Consider the following 18,507-nt stretch of genomic DNA (forward strand, 5'->3'; position numbering starts at 1 on the left):
CAAGGACAAGCCAAATGATGATGGGGTTCCTTTCTATTCCGGTGGAGATGACTGGAATCGGGATGACGCCAAGGACAAGCCAAATGATGATGGGGTTCCTTTCTATTCCGGTGGAGATGACTGGAATCGGGATGACGCCAAGGACAAGCCAAATGATGATGGGATTCCTTTCTATTCCGGTGGAGATGACTGGAATCGGGATGACGCCAAGGACAAGCCAGAGGGTGAGGATCACGCCGACGATGGTGGAGACGAAGCCAAGGACAAGCCAGAGGGTGAGGATCACGCCGACGATGGTGGAGACGAAGCCAAGGACAAGCCAGAGGGTGAGGATCATGCCGACGATGGTGGAGACGAAGCCAAGGACAAGCCAGAGGGTGAGGATCACGCCGACGATGGTGGAGACGAAGCCAAGGACAAGCCAGAGGGTGAGGATCACGCTGACGATGATGAGGATCACGCCGGCAATGATGAGGGTCACGGTGGAGATCAGTGCAGCAACGTAGCACACGACTGGAACCAGTACGATTGAAAAGGTTCTAGAGACGCTGGAGGTGATTTGGAGATCAAGGAAGACAAGCCTCCCAGTAGGATAGTGTGGGACTAGGCTAATATCGATCTCTTCTTGTTCTTTGAAAGCCAGTACGTAGTAATGAAGAGAAGTAGTAGAGTAAGAGTTTATGCGCTTACTCTATTCCTCTTAAAGTGATAATACACTGTATCAAAATAATAAACGTGCTGGTAAAAGACGCAAGCACAACACTGTTGAAAGACACTGTAATAAATCGCGGTAAAGGTGTGTTTCCTAAACACCTTGAGTTCACCGTATGCAGCTGTATATGTTTGACAATAGATGGGTTGGAAGTAAAGCCCTGAACTTCAAGCGGTTCTGGAGAGTTGCGGCTACGTTGGGGAGAAGAGGAGTTAAGGCAGAAGAGGATTTTGGAGGAGAAGTAATAATATACTGTATGTAGAACTTATACGGGTGTATAAAGCTGTAATATGTAGTATAGTAAGGTACAATAGGTGGTACAATAGTTGGTAATATGTACTATAGTATGTTGTATTATACATTACGATATATCACGGTTGATGTTGCAGCAAGTTGAGGTTCATGTTGCAGCAAGTTGCGGTTGATGTTGCAGTAAGTTGCGGTTAATGTTGCAGCAAGTTGAGGTTCATGTTGCAGCAAGTTGCGGTTAATGTTGCAGCAAGTTGCGGTTGATGTTGCCGCAAGTTGAGGTTCATATTACAGCAAGTTGCGGTTAATGTTACAGCAAGTTGCAGTTAATGTTGCAGCAAGTTGAGGTTCATGTTGCAGCAAGTTGCGGTTGATGTTGCAGCAAGTTGAGGTTCATGTTGCAGCAAGTTGCGGTTGATGTTGCAGTAAGTTGCGGTTAATGTTGCAGCAAGTTGAGGTTCATGTTGCAGCAAGTTGCGGTTAATGTTGCAGCAAGTTGCGGTTGATGTTGCCGCAAGTTGAGGTTCATATTACAGCAAGTTGCGGTTAATGTTACAGCAAGTTGCAGTTAATGTTGCAGCAAGTTGAGGTTCATGTTGCAGCAAGTTGCGGTTGATGTTGCAGCAAGTTGAGGTTCATGTTGCAGCAAGTTGAGGTTCATGTTGCAGCAAGTTGCGGTTGATGTTGCCGCAAGTTGAGGTTCATGTTGCAGCAAGTTGCGGTTGATGTTGCAGCAAGTTGCGGTTGATGTTGCCGCAAGTTGAGGTTCATGTTGCAGCAAGTTGAGGTTTATGTTGCAGCAAGTTGAGGTTCATGTTGCAGCAAGTTGAGGTTTATGTTGCAGCAAGTTGCGGTTGATGTTGCAGCAAGTTGAGGTTTATGTTGCAGCAAGTTGAGGTTCATGTTACAGTAAGTTGCGGTTAATATTGCAGTAAGTTGCGGTTGATGTTGCCGTAAGTTAAGGTTGATGTTACAGTAAGTTAAGGTTCATGTTACAGCAAGTTACGGTTTATATTATAGTAAGTTAAGGTTTATATTATAGTAAGTTAAGGTTTATATTATAGTAAGTTAAGGTTTATATTATAGTAAGTTAAGGTTTATATTATAGTAAGTTAAGGTTTATATTATAGTAAGTTAAGGTTTATATTATAGTAACTTTTAATAAATATTAAAGTTAGTATTACCTAATCTTTTAAAAATTTATATATCTATTAGTATAAATAGTTAGTAATCCTTTTACTATATCTTTAAAAAATATACTTTCTACTAAATATATTTATAATAATTAATTTTTTTCTTTCTTATTTATTATTTAATAATATTACTATAGAAGTAATAAAACTAGACTACTTTTACTTTATAATAATAAAGTAATAAATAAAGAAAAAGTATAAAATAAAGCTAGTTAAATTAAATTTTATTTAAATAAGTAGAATAATAAATACTAAAGTAAGAATAAAGTTATTAAGTATTTAATTAAGTAATAAGTAAAGATAGTTTAAAGCTATATTAACTAAATACTAGTTACTACTAAGTAAGACTTTCTTATATTATCTTTATAAAAGAAATTTATACTACTATATATAAAACTTAAATAAAGATTAAGAATTTATAAAGTTTTACTATAATTAAGAAACCTTTTAAAAAAAGTTATTTATTTTACTTAACTAAGGGTAAGTATATAGTATATAGTAATATATTAAATAAGATTTTTTTACTTTTTTATTTATCTATATTCTTATATAAAGGTTTACTTAGATTTAATAACTTTTAACTACTTTATAAAAAGAAGAAAAGAGTATAACTTATATTTAAGATAAAGATATTTATAAAGTAAAAGAATAAAATATTTAATACTTTAAAATAAAAAATATTTTATAAAAATTTAGTATTTTTTCTTTAAGAAAAAAAAGTATAATAAAGTATTAGTAACTACTAAGTATAGTTATTTAAAAAATAAGAAGTAGTTTTTTATAATTTATTATTTTATAATAACTAGTTACTTCTAATTAACTTACTATATAATAAGCTAAAGCCTAATTAGTTTATTCCTTAATACTATAGAGGTAAACAGTACTACTAGTATAGGGTTAGAGGTAGGATAGTAGCTATAGGGGTCTACCCCTAGGGGTAAGAGAGTAGCTGTAGAGTTCTACCCCTAGGGGCGAGATAGTAGGCGTAGAGTGCTGCCCCCAGGGGCGAGATAGTAGGCGCGGGTTGCTGCAAGTTACTGCAAGTTGCTACCCCCGGGGGCGAGATAGTAGGCGTAGAGTGCTGCCCCCAGGGGCAAGATAGTAGCCGTAGAGTGCTGCCCCCGGGGGCGAGATAGTAGCCGTAGAGTGCTGCCCCCAGGGGCGAGATAGTAGCCGTAGAGTGCTGCCCCCAGGGGCGAGATAGTAGCCGTAGAGTGCTGCCCCCGGGGGCGAGATAGTAGCCGTAGAGTGCTGCCCCCAGGGGCGAGATAGTAGCCGTAGAGTGCTGCCCCCAGGGGCGAGATAGTAGCCGTAGAGTGCTACCCCCGGGGGCGAGATAGTAGCCGTAGAGTGCTGCCCCCGGGGGCGAGATAGTAGCCGTAGAGTGCTACCCCCAGGGGCGAGATAGTAGCCGTAGAGTGCTGCCCCCAGGGGCGAGATAGTAGCCGTAGAGTGCTGCCCCCGGGGGCGAGATAGTAGCCGTAGAGTGCTGCCCCCAGGGGCGAGATAGTAGCCGTAGAGTGCTGCCCCCGGGGGCGAGATAGTAGCCGTAGAGTGCTGCCCCCAGGGGCGAGATAGTAGCCGTAGAGTGCTGCCCCCAGGGGCGAGATAGTAGCCGTAGAGTGCTACCCCCGGGGGCGAGATAGTAGCCGTAGAGTGCTGCCCCCGGGGGCGAGATAGTAGCCGTAGAGTGCTACCCCCAGGGGCGAGATAGTAGCCGTAGAGTGCTGCCCCCAGGGGCGAGATAGTAGCCGTAGAGTGCTGCCCCCGGGGGCGAGATAGTAGCCGTAGAGTGCTGCCCCCAGGGGCGAGATAGTAGCCGTAGAGTGCTGCCCCCAGGGGCGAGATAGTAGCCGTAGAGTGCTGCCCCCGGGGGCGAGATAGTAGCCGTAGAGTGCTGCCCCCGGGGGCGAGATAGTAGGCGTAGAGTGCTGCCCCCAGGGGCGAGATAGTAGCCGCGGATTGCCGTAAGGTGCTGCCCTTGGGGGCGAGAGTGACTAACACTCACCGCTAGACTTACAGCGGCCTATGCAAGAATAGACGGCTTCTCGCCTACTTATACCTTGTGTAGTACCTCTCTATTGCTTTCTTACCTTCTCTTATCTCTTTTCCACTTACCTTAGTTTCTGTGTTCTTTCTAACAACGTTGCAATGAAGCGCCCTCTAGCAAACGTTTTAACCAAAAACAGCAAACGGCAGCGTACGAATGATCCAGAGATTGAAGAGACAACTCCTATCCACGAACAAGCTGCGCCATACCTACTCGCTATAGCGAAGTTTCCAATCGATGCGCTTAGCGCAGAATGGAGTTTTGGTGTCAATAGGTCTATTGACACAGCACACCAGCGCCGCCTCTGCGAGATCTTTAACGAAACTGGTATTCTTCGACGAGACCCTAGCCACCAACTGCAGATTGCCTGTTCTAAGGAACACGTAGAGCAGATGCTTCATCATCTGAAGGTGGAATTGCCAGCTCAGAGCACAGTTACTTCTGCCACGTTTGCGGATAAGGAAGGATTGGAATGGCCGTCGTTCAAGAGCTGGAAAAGCGTGACTGGAGGGACAGCGGAACTTATTACGGGTCACCATCGTGTAGAGGCATTCAAAGAGTATCTTCGCCTTCGGCAGTTAGGAGAAGAGGAGAGGTGGTGGGTGTGCCGCATCTACGATAAAGGCGGGTGCCCCTTAACGCGCGTACTGTGAACAACAGCCCCTAACCTTTTTAGACACGCTACCACCAGACACTCGTGTTAAACTTCGGGCGAATCGGGCCGATATTACGCTCCCTGACAATCATGGCCAGATATGGTCCGAGTTAACCAGCCTGTTCTGCACAAACGCCAATCTCTTTCAAGGCTCAAGCAAGTCAGTTGAGAAAGAGATGAGAGAGCATCTTCAGCTTAGTAGCCGCGTCAAGTTCCCAATACGGCGGCTAGTTACCCTGTGGAGAAATCAAAACTGGCAGCCCCTGCTTACGCGTTGGTGTTCTACCGCAATTGGGCAGGCAACGTTTAATCTCTCCACTTTTGAGTGGATGGCTAGTTGTCGGATAGATGACGTATGTGTAACCCGCCGCCGAAATACTCTGACCTGTCTTGCTAATCTACTGTCTAGCATTGGTTCGCTGCGTTTGAGAACGTACTTCGCATCTCTACATCTATTCGAAAGCAGTATGGGGTTGACGCCAGTTTAGCAGACTGGAACACGCTAGCTAGCCTGCCCCAGGCACGAAGTCCCCATGACGTACAAGACCTGTTCTACCCTGGCGAGGAGTTAGACAAGGATCCTGGCCCTTCCCATACGCGCCGGCAGGGCTTCTTCCCAACTCTAAGCAATGAGGCCTACCATGCGCTATACTCCACTGTACTTTCAAAGCCCACACACACGTACACAAACATCCTCGCTCTCTTAAAAACCCCGAAGAAAGAGGGGAAGCTTATGAGGAGTATTATGACCCACGTCAGCCAATGGGTAAACAGCGGATCCGCCAAGGTGTCTGACAGCGACAACAACAAACCCGCACTGCGGAAGTATCTAGTGCCCGTGCTGCAGAGCAGGCATGCCGGCCAGGCTGATCAAAAATCTCTTGACCTCCAACAAGAAGTACTGCAACACGTACAGCAAAATGCGGAAGCATTCACAAGCTCTATACTAGACCGCTATATTGACGAGTACCCAAGTGCAGAGATCAAGAACTACGGCGCACGCTTCCAGCATAAGGTGTGGAGAGAACTGCTGTCAATTGTGACCAGTTTCACAGGGCCAACCTTGCACAACAAGCACTTGGCGTGCCTAATTCAAAGCGATACCTACATAGCGCGAACGCCTACAATCGCACAAATCGCGTGTGATGCTATCTGTCAGGTCCCTGAAGTCGTCAACGAACCTGCGCTCCAGTCTACTAGGGCAGCAAACGACTTGCTAGAGACAATTCAGGTCGCAATCACTGAATGGATGTCTAGACACACTCTAGAAGACTCTGATAATACAAGTCAAGAGGTTCCGCTGCCCGCAAGGCACTCTAACGCCGAGTCTAGCAGAGAGAGAGAGCTCAATCTGACAGTCTCTGAAGCGGCACGTAGCGTTTCAGCACGGTCGAGTTCGGACCAGCTTACCCCAGAGCTAATTTCTCACCCCTCAACTGAGCCGCGCATACCCAAGGCATCCCAGCAGACCAAAGTTCAAAACAGGGGGATTGAGGACTTGAGTCTAAGCGACCTTGCTGCAGCCCGAGAGAAACACCGTCAGAAACGCACCCTTAGCGACCAGGTAGCTGTAAAGGGCAGTGCTTCTCTAAGCGAAAAGACCCGAAAGAAACACCGTAAGAAACACACCCTTGGCGACCAGGTAGCTGTAGAGGGCAGTGCTTCTCCAAGCGAAAAGACTCGACAGAAACAACGAGGGGCTTGGAGGAAGTAATCCGTATCTGACCCTAGCCCTAACCCAATAGACACTGTTCCTCTCCTCTTTCCTCTGCACTGGATATTGTGATTCTCGATCATCATCTATCGATCTACCCTACAAGATCCTCAGCCCTTAGCCAACGTACTATTTTATATAATACTGTTCTTATCATCATGTCTTTAGATCTTGCACAACAAAACGATAGCGATTACGATAACAGCAGTGCTGGAGAGGAGGACGGCCTGTACCAAGATGTGCAACCTGATGAGCACGATAGAGAACCTGACGAGCATGATGGAGAAGAATACCACGAGAGCAGCCTTGGGGACGAAGACGCAATAGCGAATAATCAACTTACCTGGGCTATTGACCACAGCGGAGGTGACCACCGACTACCTGGTGAGTTTAAGAGCATCCTACTTGTACGCATATAGTAACTACGTAGTAGTGAAGGGATTTATCAAGATGATAGACAGCCCCGAATTTAACGGCAGTAAGGCTATTGGAATGCTGCAGAAGCGATACACGATAGACTACGGATCGAGGCGCGTTGGGTCCCGACCAGCCAAGCCTGAGGACAAATTTATCCCTGAGTTCCACCTCGACCTTATCATTATCATCGGCCGGCCGCTCCAACCCATTGTGAAGTTCTCTACGTTCTTCGACCACGTAACAATCAGCTTTAAACACTGGCGAGCTCCATACAGCGCTAAACACAGCCACGGACTGTCGTTTGATATGGAGCATCGTACCTTCCGTCTTGCAAAGGGTGGAACGCGCGAATCTTGGTTTATTGTTATGCACCCTGTCGATAGCACAGTAGACCCTCTTCTGTCAGGCAGCGAACGTCGCAAACGCCGCGAGAAGGCGTCTGAGCACAGCGCTCTCAAACCCTCCCATGCCCTGTTCCTTACGTCGTACATTAAGAAAGTCTTCCTTACAGGCGTATTACTTGGAGAGGGTGTTGAGGCTTCTTGGAAATTGGATGGACCCCAGTCGCAATCGATCTCAATCGTCAAGTGGGAAACGTTCCAGGAGCAGTTCATGGAAGGGTGGCCAGAGTACGTGCGCAAGAACACGCAGGATCCGTTCTGGACTGAGAACCTGCCAGCGTTCCATGCGTATGACTACGGGCAGAACCTTCCAATTGAGTTGTCTACTGAGCAACTCAATAGTCTGCCTAAGGAAACCCGGTTGCGCCCTGATGACGAGACGTCTGACTCTGATGACGAGACGTCTGACTCTGATGACGAGACGTCTGACTCTGATAGCGAGACGTCTGATTCTGGGAATGATTTGTCAAACTCTGGGAATGATTTACCAAACTCTCAGAATGATTTATCTAACTCTGAAGACGCGGCGGCTAGGTCCGAAGGCGGCGCAGAGGGGGCTACGCCCCCACAGAGCGGTACACAAACAGGCGATCCAATTCCCCCGCCGCACGACCATCAACAGCCGTTTGATAACTACACACAGGATCTTCTACGCGCACTAGAGGACAAGTATAGACTGGAGAGCATTGAGACGGTCTCCTACGCGCTAGCGGTCGACATCCACTCAATAGCATCTTCCAACCTCCCTAACGCCTCTAATGACGTCGGTGTCATTCTCGCACCTGCGCGCTGCCTCCTTGCCAATCGCAACAACGTTGTTCGCCAATACCAACACCCGCGCGACTTTACCTTCTACCCTCTTGCCTTCCATCCATCGTACGGCAACTTCTCCTCCGCGCAGCCCCCAGCATTCCTACGCGACAACGTGCTCGCTGTAATGGAGGACAACATGAGCTATCAGAACAACGGTGCGAGCGTGTTGACTAGTGGTTATTTTCAGGCGTACTCCAACATTAAGCGAACTATACGCCATAGCCCCGGCAACTTACTTGCTACCAAGGGCATTGCCACGGCTGCCCTGACGCTGCCAGATCAGGATGGCAACCTAAACCCTCGGGTAGCGGCGAAGCGGCAGCGTTTACTGCGGAAATTGCGAGGCGAACAGACTCCTGATAACCCTACGTCTTCCCAACCGTTCGCTCGCGAGCAACAGCGGATTAAAGCCGCTATAAAGGAAGAACTGTACGCGTTTAGGATGGAGCAAGTTCTGTCTGTGCAGGTGTCGCAGTTAGCTGACGGTCAACGGAATTTTGCGACAGTGCTTCAACCTATCCTCCAGCTAATCCGGTACTTCTCGCTGGAACAACCTACCTACATTGATGTCCTCTTCGCGTTCAAAGAACGCATCTTTCCAAAGGTTCTCTCCTCCTTTGCTAGTCTGTTCGCGCACGCATCAGACGAGTTTTATCGTCGCTTCAAGGCTGCTGGCTCTAAAGGGCTGCCTTTTGCCCTAGCGGAAGGTGTGGCCGCATTCGATCGCCTTGGCAGCTACTGCTTTACTGGGTTCCCCCGGTCTTTAGTGGGCTCAGTGCTCGGGCCTCTCTGCACCATAGAAAGCATTGAGCAGGGTGGGTGGCCGTTTATCGACCCCAACATGCTCAATCTGCAAGGCAGTGGCCATGCTAACCTAGTGCGTTGGCCGCGCATGGACAATGGACGACCTATTATGATGCACGTTGCTTCCATTCGCCACCACTATGGGCCCCAGGTTGCCGCTTATTGTCACAGCGAGGTATGGTTCCGTGAGCTTGGTGGGCTCACAGGTAAAGGGCCTCGTGGCGCAGAAGAGTTCCTAGTAGAGGTGCTCGAAGAGATGTGGAAGCCGCAGACAATCGCTTTCGTAACACACCAATTCTATCGCGCTCTGAACAAGGGCGGACGGGGCAATGCTCAAAGCGTAAGCCTAACAACACTGCAGGCACGACAGGAGGCGCAAGAGCAGGTGACGCGTTGGGCTGAAAGCGAGCACCCCTTCTCTGCAGGGTTCGTGCAATTAGCGTTTCAAATATCAGCCGCTAACACAGTACAGGGAGTACGAGTCGATCTTTCCTGTCTTTTATCCAGAAGCGACTTCGGGTTTGAGAAGCCAGACGCGACGCGACTTTGCGCAAGAGCTCTACTGGGAGTGTGTTAACAGCCATGGCCAATCTAGTAGCTACCTCTTTTCAAAGAACGCGAGCTGGTTCACTGTGTTACGCGCTGCCGTGCAACACGCCAGGGCCAAGGCGATGAAGGAGGAATACTGGATCAGCGCCATAATGTCAGCTCTAGCGGCGTGCCGCATTGACTGTGTGCCTGGTTCATACCATGGCCGATTGAGCTACCGGAGAATGACGCGGCTAGTCGGTAACGTTCCGGCCCCATCCGCTATAGCGGCGAGACCGGGCAGCCTCAAGCGGGCAGCGATTGAGGCAGTACACCAAGCAAAGCGGCGCTCGCAAACAAAGAGTACTATCGACTTTGGTTGCCAAATCCCTTTTAACGCCATCCCGCCGCTAGTTGAAAAAGGTTTTCAGCAGTTGGACGGCCAGTTCTCAAAGTCCGGCATGAATCAGAAGGTTCGTGAACACTACCACAGAGCACGTCAGTGCCTCATCGAGTGCTTAGGTCAGCCAAAATGCGATCTAATGCTCATGTTGGTGTTAACCCTTGCATCCTCTTCAGCTACCCCTACTGTAGCGGTGAATGCGACTGAGTTTTCCAAAGGACCAACCAAGAACTCTGAAATGTTTGCGGCCGCCTTGGTAACAAGAATGCTCTGGTCTCTTCGACCAGATTACTTCCCGTCGGAGGAAGACGATGGTTGGGTGCTTTCGGTACGGGAGATGACGAAGAAGATTGGTAAGACTTCCCTAAGAGAGGCCCTTTTCCCAAGTAAGAAGCATTGCTAACATAGTACTATCTGGGGTAGAGCACAAAGGTTGCAACAACCGCTTCCTTCGACAACTGCAATGGATTCGGGTTACTAGTGGGCGTCGAGACTCCCCAAGGAACAGCGACATAGCGATCAACTATGATTCCGTTCTTGAGAAGAGACGTACAGAGTTAATGCGACTACGGAGCGATGCTAAAGGTTTTATTCAATGCGTGTTTGGTAGTTCTGATTATGCATGGGTTGACCGATGTCATACTATTATACAGGAGTCCCCAGTGTAGAGTAAGCTATTATAGCTTCCACTATAATTTTACATCTTCTCTCCTATAAAACACGTATATACTATATACATCTTCTATCCTATACAGCTTTTGAAGAGATTAATACACGTTACGTAGTGTTATGATTTTTTAAAATATTTCGTATTAACTGTAAATTCAGAAAAACACCAACCCCAATATTAACCGTACTATCGTTGTCGCATGTAATCCGTTTCTTAATCTTAACTGTGTCTCTTCTCTACTATTTACATAATTAACGTAATAGTAAAAAGACGCAGGCACTAGAGAATAGAGCCTGCGAAGTCTACATTGCATTAGTGGCTGAAGTAGCACAGTGTAGAGGCATCCTGTTACTATTCTCCGCAGGCAAAGGTAATAGCACCTTGCGCGGCAACCTTTAAGGAAAAGAGAGGAAGCCGCTATGTGTTTCGCTCTTCTTTGTAGTTATTTGTAGATTTGTAGCCTGCGGTGTTGTTGACTTATCTGTATCGCAATACGACAGCAGCTTCCTAGCAGGCTGTAATCGTCGAGAGCCACGGTACAGCCGGTGACTTAGACGACAGACCTAGCCTAACACTAAATTGGCAAGCTTCCGCAACACGGACGCATACACCCCACCTGCTAATAAGCACCGCTATGACTAGCAACTCTCGTCTACCTCACTACTTCCGTAGAGTGTCGCTAGAAGCTCAGCATTGTGCTCTTCGAGCCCATCACTCTTTTTCCGCAGCGCATAGTTCAGGGTCGTCAGGTAACCCGGTTTATTGTTCAACCTATAGGGCTTACAGGACAGAATAATTCAAGTACCGACATCTGTCGCAATGGCGCCGGCGATGCCGGGATACTTTCCGATGCGTCAGAATCAGTGTCATCTTCGGCTTCGCTGTCTGGAATCTCTGTTAACCCCACCGCCGTAGCTAGCGCATTCGCTTCAATGCTAAGCCTCTCCTTTCCAGCAATCGGCGCACCAGTAATTCCATCCGGCCCTAGCCAGGCTTCGAGGGCCCTGCTTGCCGTGCAAATTTCCGGCCGTTCGCGCTTCACTAGCTCAAGAAAAACATCGCGCTGGTTCTTCCGCAGCACACGCTCGAGCCAATGGTTTGAGACCTCTTCGTGGGGTATGAGCAGCAGCGATCCCCAGCCTAGAGCTTGAACTATGTCGAACCATCGTGTCGCTCGCTTTAGGCGGTAACGAAAGGCTGCGTGGTCAGATTTAGATGGTGATTGGCAAACCAGATGGACCAAATATGTGATAGCCTCTGTTCGTGCCTGGCCCTTCCCGTACCTGTTGCGAGTTCTGTCGTTACTGGCTAGACGATCAGCGACCTGGATTTCGTCGACCTTGCGAGCGTACGCCTTCCCTAGCAAAGCGAAAGCCCAGCGAGTGCCAATGTTTACAGCTGCAAGCATCGTCTCGTACCGTGTGCACATGTCCCAGGCAAAGCAGAATGCATTGTCGGCATCAGTATGAAGTGTTGCGCTACTATCCACTGACTGCGACATTTGCGTCTGGGTAAGAACATAACGATCTACTGGTTTTACCAAGAACGGCGTGCCCTGTTTCCGCCAATTATGCAGGAACTGCGCAGCGCTGTACTGCGAGGTTGCATTTCCAAAAGCACGCGCTTTTGCTAGCATGCTGCAGGCAGTATAGTAGGGTGTTGGCGAGGCTGTATAGAAATCAGCATCTTCCGCGACTTTTTGCTTGAAGATCCAAGAGATCGTCGGCTCATCGTCTGGCGCAATGCTGCCGTACGCCATACGTTCCTGCGCAGGCATCTTCTCAGGCGGTTCCTTTAAGCCTATCGCCTCGAGCTTTATTACACGCGATCTTTCTAGCTTTCTTGTACGCCGTAGCTCTGCAAGACGATTCTTGTTTGTAACTGTTGCGGACCTCTTTACGGATAGAGGCGTCGTCGCACTCTGGTTTTCGCTGTCCTCGTCGCTTGTTCCGCGCTCGTGTCCCCCCTCCGCTCTAGCTGTGTCTTTGCCAGCGTGTACTGTCATAGTGTTGACTTCGCTAGCCCTAGCCGTCGATTCGTCCGCGCTGTCCTCCTGTATTGCTAGGCGGTTTAAGCTGTTGGCACGGATCTCGCTGCGAATAGGCGATGAGGAGGCTGGACGTTTACGGTACGGCACAAGGTCGCCTGTAGCCCTCTGTGCTGATGGCGGTATGCTATCGTCCTTGTCTGAGTCTATAGCCATGCGGTCCTCCGCGATGCCTTCCGTTGGCGTCATTAGCCGCGCTGTAGTTAAGTTTCTAGGCTCTAGAGACTTACTACTAGCAAAGTCCATAGCAGCGCTTGTGAGACGCCCCCAATTTTCTGCGTCAAGTGTGCTGGCACCCAGCGTCTCTTTCAGCAGCCATATCGCATCTAGTGTCGAGTGGGCTATGAAAACCGGCTTGCACGCTTCGTCGTCGCCTACTTCTGGAACGATCCATCCCGCGTATCGTACATCGCCTGGTACACGGCATGGTTCTGCGAGACGACGCGCAAGAAATCTGCTGTAGGACGGGTTAGGTGGGCTGTATGCTAAGTTGTTAGCGACTGTAGCGTCCCACTGTGCAGGAAAGCCTCTTCCGCTGTGTTTATCCTGACAATGGTCACTATCGAGCTGTAACTGATCCATTTTAGAACCAAGGCTGACGCTCTAAGCCAGCGATTAGTGTGTGGGTAGAAAAGTAGTAAGAATAACAGCAGAGAAAAGAAGACGTGGCATGGAAAGCAGGGGGCCAGGGCGTGCCGGCAAGGTGCGGCATATAGTCGCACCGACTAACAAGGTAGAGTACGGTCCCTAATCCCAGAAGAGGTCGCGTCCTTGAGTGTAGAATACATGTTATTTCTCTTTTTAGAGTGCTATTCTTATATAATATTGAATACTAAAGTTTAGTTGTTGAAGACACGAAAGATCTCAAAGAGGTAGTCCTAGATAGGGAGGGTCGCTCTGCCTCGTACATCTAAGAGCGCAGTTCCAAATAATATAACACTAGTATTTGCCTTTAGAGGTGCAGCGTGAAGAAGGTTGGAGCGCCAGCCCTAAGGTAGTTAAAGCGTCCGAATGTTCCAGCTGCAAGGTTGCGATATGGCTTGGGACGCAAGTTGCCGCAACGGTTGGTTGCCAGCGAGGGCAAGTTACGCAGAGACCACGGTATGGCTTCATACACCTACTAACACCTTTTGGGCAACTCTCTGGACTGTCCAAGGTACTGCATGACAGAGTTGTCAACAATCAAGCCAATCAAGCTGGGTGCCCCAGCTTAGCTTGATTAGTGGGTACCTCTACCTCAGCTTAGCTTGATTGGCTTGATGGTTAAAATTAATAAGCTTGGCTTGTTTAGCTTGATTAGCTTAACAAAATTAATCCCCCTTTCAAGAAGCTTAAAAGGGGATAGTGTAGGGGTATCCTTATATAATCTTATCACCACGTGATCTTATCACCACGTGACCTTACTTACTTACTTTAACCTTCTTTATAGAGTATTAATTCTATCAAGCCAATCAAGCCAAACAATCAAGCTAGCTTATAGTAGCTTGGCTTAATTGATTTATACCTCTACTCTAGCTTGGCTTGATTGATACGCCAGCTTGATGCCCCAGCTTGATAGCGATCAAGCTGGCTTGATTGTTGACAAGTCTGCTGCATGAACAGACGGTTGTTGAACCAATGAACAAACTGATTCCTAATGGTTGTCGCTGTAGAGAAAACGTCGAGGTAGGCAGTATACTCAGTCCTGGACGGCACGCTGGGACTCTGCCTTGGCCACTGGTTCCTCAGATCTTCCACGAACGAGTCGATCGCCCTAGTTTGATTCTCCTGAAATGCGGCGTGCAATCCTGTCGTGATGCTGCTGTTCAGTCTCCGATTCTCGCTTTGGTAGATTCGCTTCATTGGAATCTGCAAACGCCTTGGTGTTGCACAGCACCGTGTTCCGAATCGCATTCTTGTTGAAGTCCTGTCCCTGGTCTAGCTCGTATTTCAGTGCAGTAGGTGGCTGTACCGCCGAGAGCTTATATACCCTATAGGCTGCAGCTAGAGCCTGTATCGCATCCATGTCTGACTTTTCGGCGTAAGCCGTCGTACAAAACTATGTCATTAGATCACGATATGGCTTGGGAAGCAAGTTGCCGCAACGGTTGGTTGCTAGCGAGGGCACGTTGCGAAGCGGTTGCGATATGGCTTGGGACGCAAGTTGCCGCAACGGTTGGTTGCTAGCGAGGGCACGTTGCGAAGCGGTTGCGATATGGCTTGGGACGCAAGTTGCCGCAACGGTTGGTTGCTAGCGAGGGCACGTTGCGAAGCGGTTGCGATATGGCTTGGGACGCAAGTTGCCGCAACGGTTGGTTGCTAGCGAGGGCACGTTGCGAAGCGGTTGCGATATGGCTTGGGACGCAAGTTGCCGCAACGGTTGGTTGCTAGCGAGGGCACGTTGCGAAGCGGTTGCGATATGGCTTGGGACGCAAGTTGCCGCAACGGTTGGTTGCTAGCGAGGGCACATTGCGAAGCGGTTGCGAAGCATGGAGTAGTATTTAGTGTGGTAGGTTGCATTCGGCCTGACTCGGAAGACCACGCGCCCGCAAGTCAGGCTGACAGCAGCGCTTCCACTCACAACGTTACCTAGGTACAGCAGTAACTTGCTATTGCTAACAGAGGCAACTTTCTAGGCTTCCTACAGTGGCAGCAGTAGGCAATACGTACAGCGTTACTCTATGTTAGTCTGGTGCGCCTATATCGGTATTGAGTCATGGGATCGATTTTGTACTACAGACTACTTGAGAAAGTTACAGTATGTCTCCGCGATTTCCGGGCAGTCATTCCTTCAAAGTATCTCAGTCTTGCGCCTTTATCGTGCTCTGAAAATAGCCTTTAGCTTGGAGGTTCTTGACTATCCTCATGTCAATGGTGTCTCGGCATCCTTGAGGGGCAGTAGTTGTCAGCCATTCAACGAAGACTTCGGCGAACCTCGTATTAATGCGATGTTGGCGTTTCGCAGCCTGTTCAGCAATATGCGCGTTACTCTGAGGCTCAAGACCATGCAAGATGTTGCCCTCTGTAAGCGATATTGACTGACACATCGCGCCCGTTGCACCCACGAGAATATAGACGCCATCGTCGACCTTGCCGCCCCCCTCATCCCAGACCTTCTTCCACTTGGGTACTTCCTTGTCCCGTGTCACGGCGTTGTAGGCATGAACAACGTGTTTCTCTCCAAACGTTTGGCAGATGTAAGCGTAGATCAGAGCACGTGACAATGTCGAGCTCGCGAGTACGACGTACTTGGCTCTGTACTCTAGGGTTTCTCCTTGGTGTGCGCGAGGACGGGGATGGGGAATGGTCGTCTTCTTGTTGCGTAGCTCTTCCAACGTCTTGTGAATGTATGCGACCTTGGCTGAGCCCTTGCAAGCCTCCAATGCAATGTCCCAGATGAATGAGTGTCGAATTGTGTCGCTGTTCACAAGAGCTGTGCGGAGGTTTTCGTTGTTATTACTGAGACTGCGGTGAGGGTCGAGGATCCGATCTCCGATAAGCTGGTCGGCATCCCAATTGTTGATTGCGGCCATAAGGTTAGGAAAGATGCTGACATGTCGCGCAATGCGGTAGGCCTCGGAGTCTGCGACTGCGCCTGGGGGCATGGTGGGCTTGGACTTCTTGCTGCTCTCTCCCCCTTGGTCTTCCCAGGCCTCCACTTCCTTCTCGTAATGCTGTTTGACCGCGGCTAGCACGCGAGACTCTTCTTGTTCCACGTTAGCGAAGTAACACGCATCGTGCTGCAGATACGTGAAGTTGACAGTAAGCTTTGCTGTGACAACGTTGAGGGGTTTGCGCCAGGGATCCAGACTGTCGGTGTCGCGCATTATGAAACACCACCGAACCATGTCCCGAAAATTGTTCAGCATGTCCTTGATCTCGCCGGACTGGAGTTGCTTGTCGAGCGCGGACTGTACTTTGTTCTTTTCCTTCTCGGTTTTACAACGCTGCATCCCGTCGTGATACTTCTTGTAGCTATTGAGGAGCTTTCTCCACACTGCAGTACAATCTACCCCTTTCAAATTGGCTAAAGCTTTGGCGCCTGGATCGGTGGACTGCTTTTGTACTAACCGCTGGATCACGTGGTCGGCGAATCCTAACACCAGGTCGACCCCGTTCGTGAGAGCTGTGCCCGTCTGACCTACTATACCAGTACGATGATCATTGGGCCTGTAGTCCAAAATGGGGTCGATGATGTGGGTGTAGGTTTGAGTTTTTGTACCCGGGGCGGTATGCAGCTCGTCGACCATGATTATTGCAGCGCAACCAACGAATGTGACCAACCACACCTCGACCCTCACACCTTTGTCGTCTGTCCATATTTGCATGCGACGAGCCTGCCAAGGGCCGAGACCATCAAGCGCAGGCAATCGTGAAGTGTCCATATGCGTCTTGGCGCACAGGCTCAGCTGTGCTCTCAACGCCGCCCTCTTCTTAGTATGCCTCTTGTCGGTCTTTTCTAACTGTTGTTTTAGCCTCTTGTACTGAGGGGGCGCAGAGGTATCGACAAGCGTGCCAAAGATCTTCGTCTTCCAAGACTCGCGAGTTGAGACTATCAAGAACCTAACGCTCGTCTTTTGAGGTCTGAAGTCCGATGTCTCAGGGACGCTGTTTGCCCATTCCTTAGTCGGGTTGTTCAACTTCCACACCTTGTTGTACTCCCCATAGGCCAATCGTGATTTCAACCAGTTAGGGCGACGGTTGACTTCATCCCACTCTTTTGGTGTCATGCTAGAGTAGATGCTGTTCTTCGCACCGCCATAACGCTGTACAATCTCTTCGCCCGTACCGTGCAAGACTATCAGCTTCGGTGGCTTGTACTCTGATCCTTGAGCCAAGTGGGCGCTGCCACCCATGATCATACGCCATGCTTGTACCAATGTTTCAAGGCCTGCTGCACTCGCAACAAAGTAGGTGCATCCAAACAGATTCGGCGTCTCTATCTCGTCTCCGTTCGATTTGAGAGCAGTGTAGGGGAAGTCTGGCGTCGCGCTGATGCCGAGGCGCTGGTACGATCTAGCAAAATTGAGATACCATATGAGGACATCGGTGATCGTCTTGCCCATGCCCATGTCGTCGGCGATGACAAGTGCTCCTCGGTCGCCGGCGAGGACATCCAAGCCATCCTTGGCGCCGACCAACTGATGGGGTAGCGGGTGGAAATCTGGGTTTAAGCCGACCCCAGTTCCGAGGTTGATCTGGTCGCCTTTGAGGTCGTCGAGCGCAAGGCCGAAGGTTTGCGCGGCTAAGTCCCACAAGTCTATGTTCGACTTTTGCGCGTGCGCAAAAGCAGACATACCATCCATCTTCACCTTCATAGTGCTCGAGAAATGCGCGTTTGCCTGGGTCTTAGCTTGTTCGTTCAATGGGGGTTGTTCCGGTTCGCCTTCGTCTAACATGCATTCTTCTAGCACCTCTTCATCGTCTACGAGAATGTCCATGTTGTTACTAGACTCGCTGTCACTAGAATCGCTGCTACCACTATCGTCGCTGATATGTATTGGGTCGTCTAGTCCGCTACCGTGGTAGCTATTAGAAGGGAAGGTCTCGACAAACTTGAGAAAGGACTTAGGTGCGCTGGACGGTGGTTTGGCAGGTCTGGCGAGCGGTAGCAGATTCACGGGTGTGAACGACGAGGGTTGAAGTGTGCGGGGGAAGGCGATGCTGTTATTCCTGGACATGTATGACGAGAACGGACCTACAGGATGCTGCTTGTGTGCGCTGTTGCTAGGTGTGGATTCTTCCCTCGACCAGGATAATGGATGTATGTTGGCCGCCAAATCTAGTATCTCCTTGAGTGTCTTGGGTGTAAGCTCCTTACTTTCCGGTGGGACGGCTTCGGAGGAGGCAACTTGCATGTGGGTGGCATCTT

General features: G+C 49.3%; 2 protein-coding genes across 2 annotated transcripts; one reads left to right on the forward strand and one right to left on the reverse strand.

Moving 5' to 3' along the window:
- Positions 1 to 6,731: 6,731 nt before the first annotated feature.
- ACET3X_008781 (uncharacterized protein) lies at positions 6,732 to 10,079 on the forward strand (the record flags this gene model as incomplete). The annotated part of the gene is made up of 4 exons (XM_069454992.1): positions 6,732 to 6,957; positions 7,007 to 9,434; positions 9,481 to 10,009; positions 10,059 to 10,079. 4 exons carry the CDS (start codon positions 6,732 to 6,734, stop codon positions 10,077 to 10,079), a joined length of 3,204 nt encoding a protein of 1,067 aa, XP_069304383.1.
- Positions 10,080 to 11,375: 1,296 nt separating this feature from the next.
- On the reverse strand, positions 11,376 to 12,845 carry ACET3X_008782 (uncharacterized protein; the record flags this gene model as incomplete). The annotated part of the gene is made up of 1 exon (XM_069454993.1): positions 11,376 to 12,845. The coding sequence occupies one exon, from the start codon at positions 12,843 to 12,845 to the stop codon at positions 11,376 to 11,378; it is 1,470 nt and encodes a 489-aa protein (XP_069304384.1).
- Positions 12,846 to 18,507: the final 5,662 nt, after the last annotated feature.

This window comes from Alternaria dauci, chromosome 8 (assembly GCF_042100115.1).
Source record: "Alternaria dauci strain A2016 chromosome 8, whole genome shotgun sequence".
In the NCBI taxonomy this organism is placed as follows: Eukaryota; Fungi; Ascomycota; class Dothideomycetes; order Pleosporales; family Pleosporaceae; genus Alternaria; species Alternaria dauci.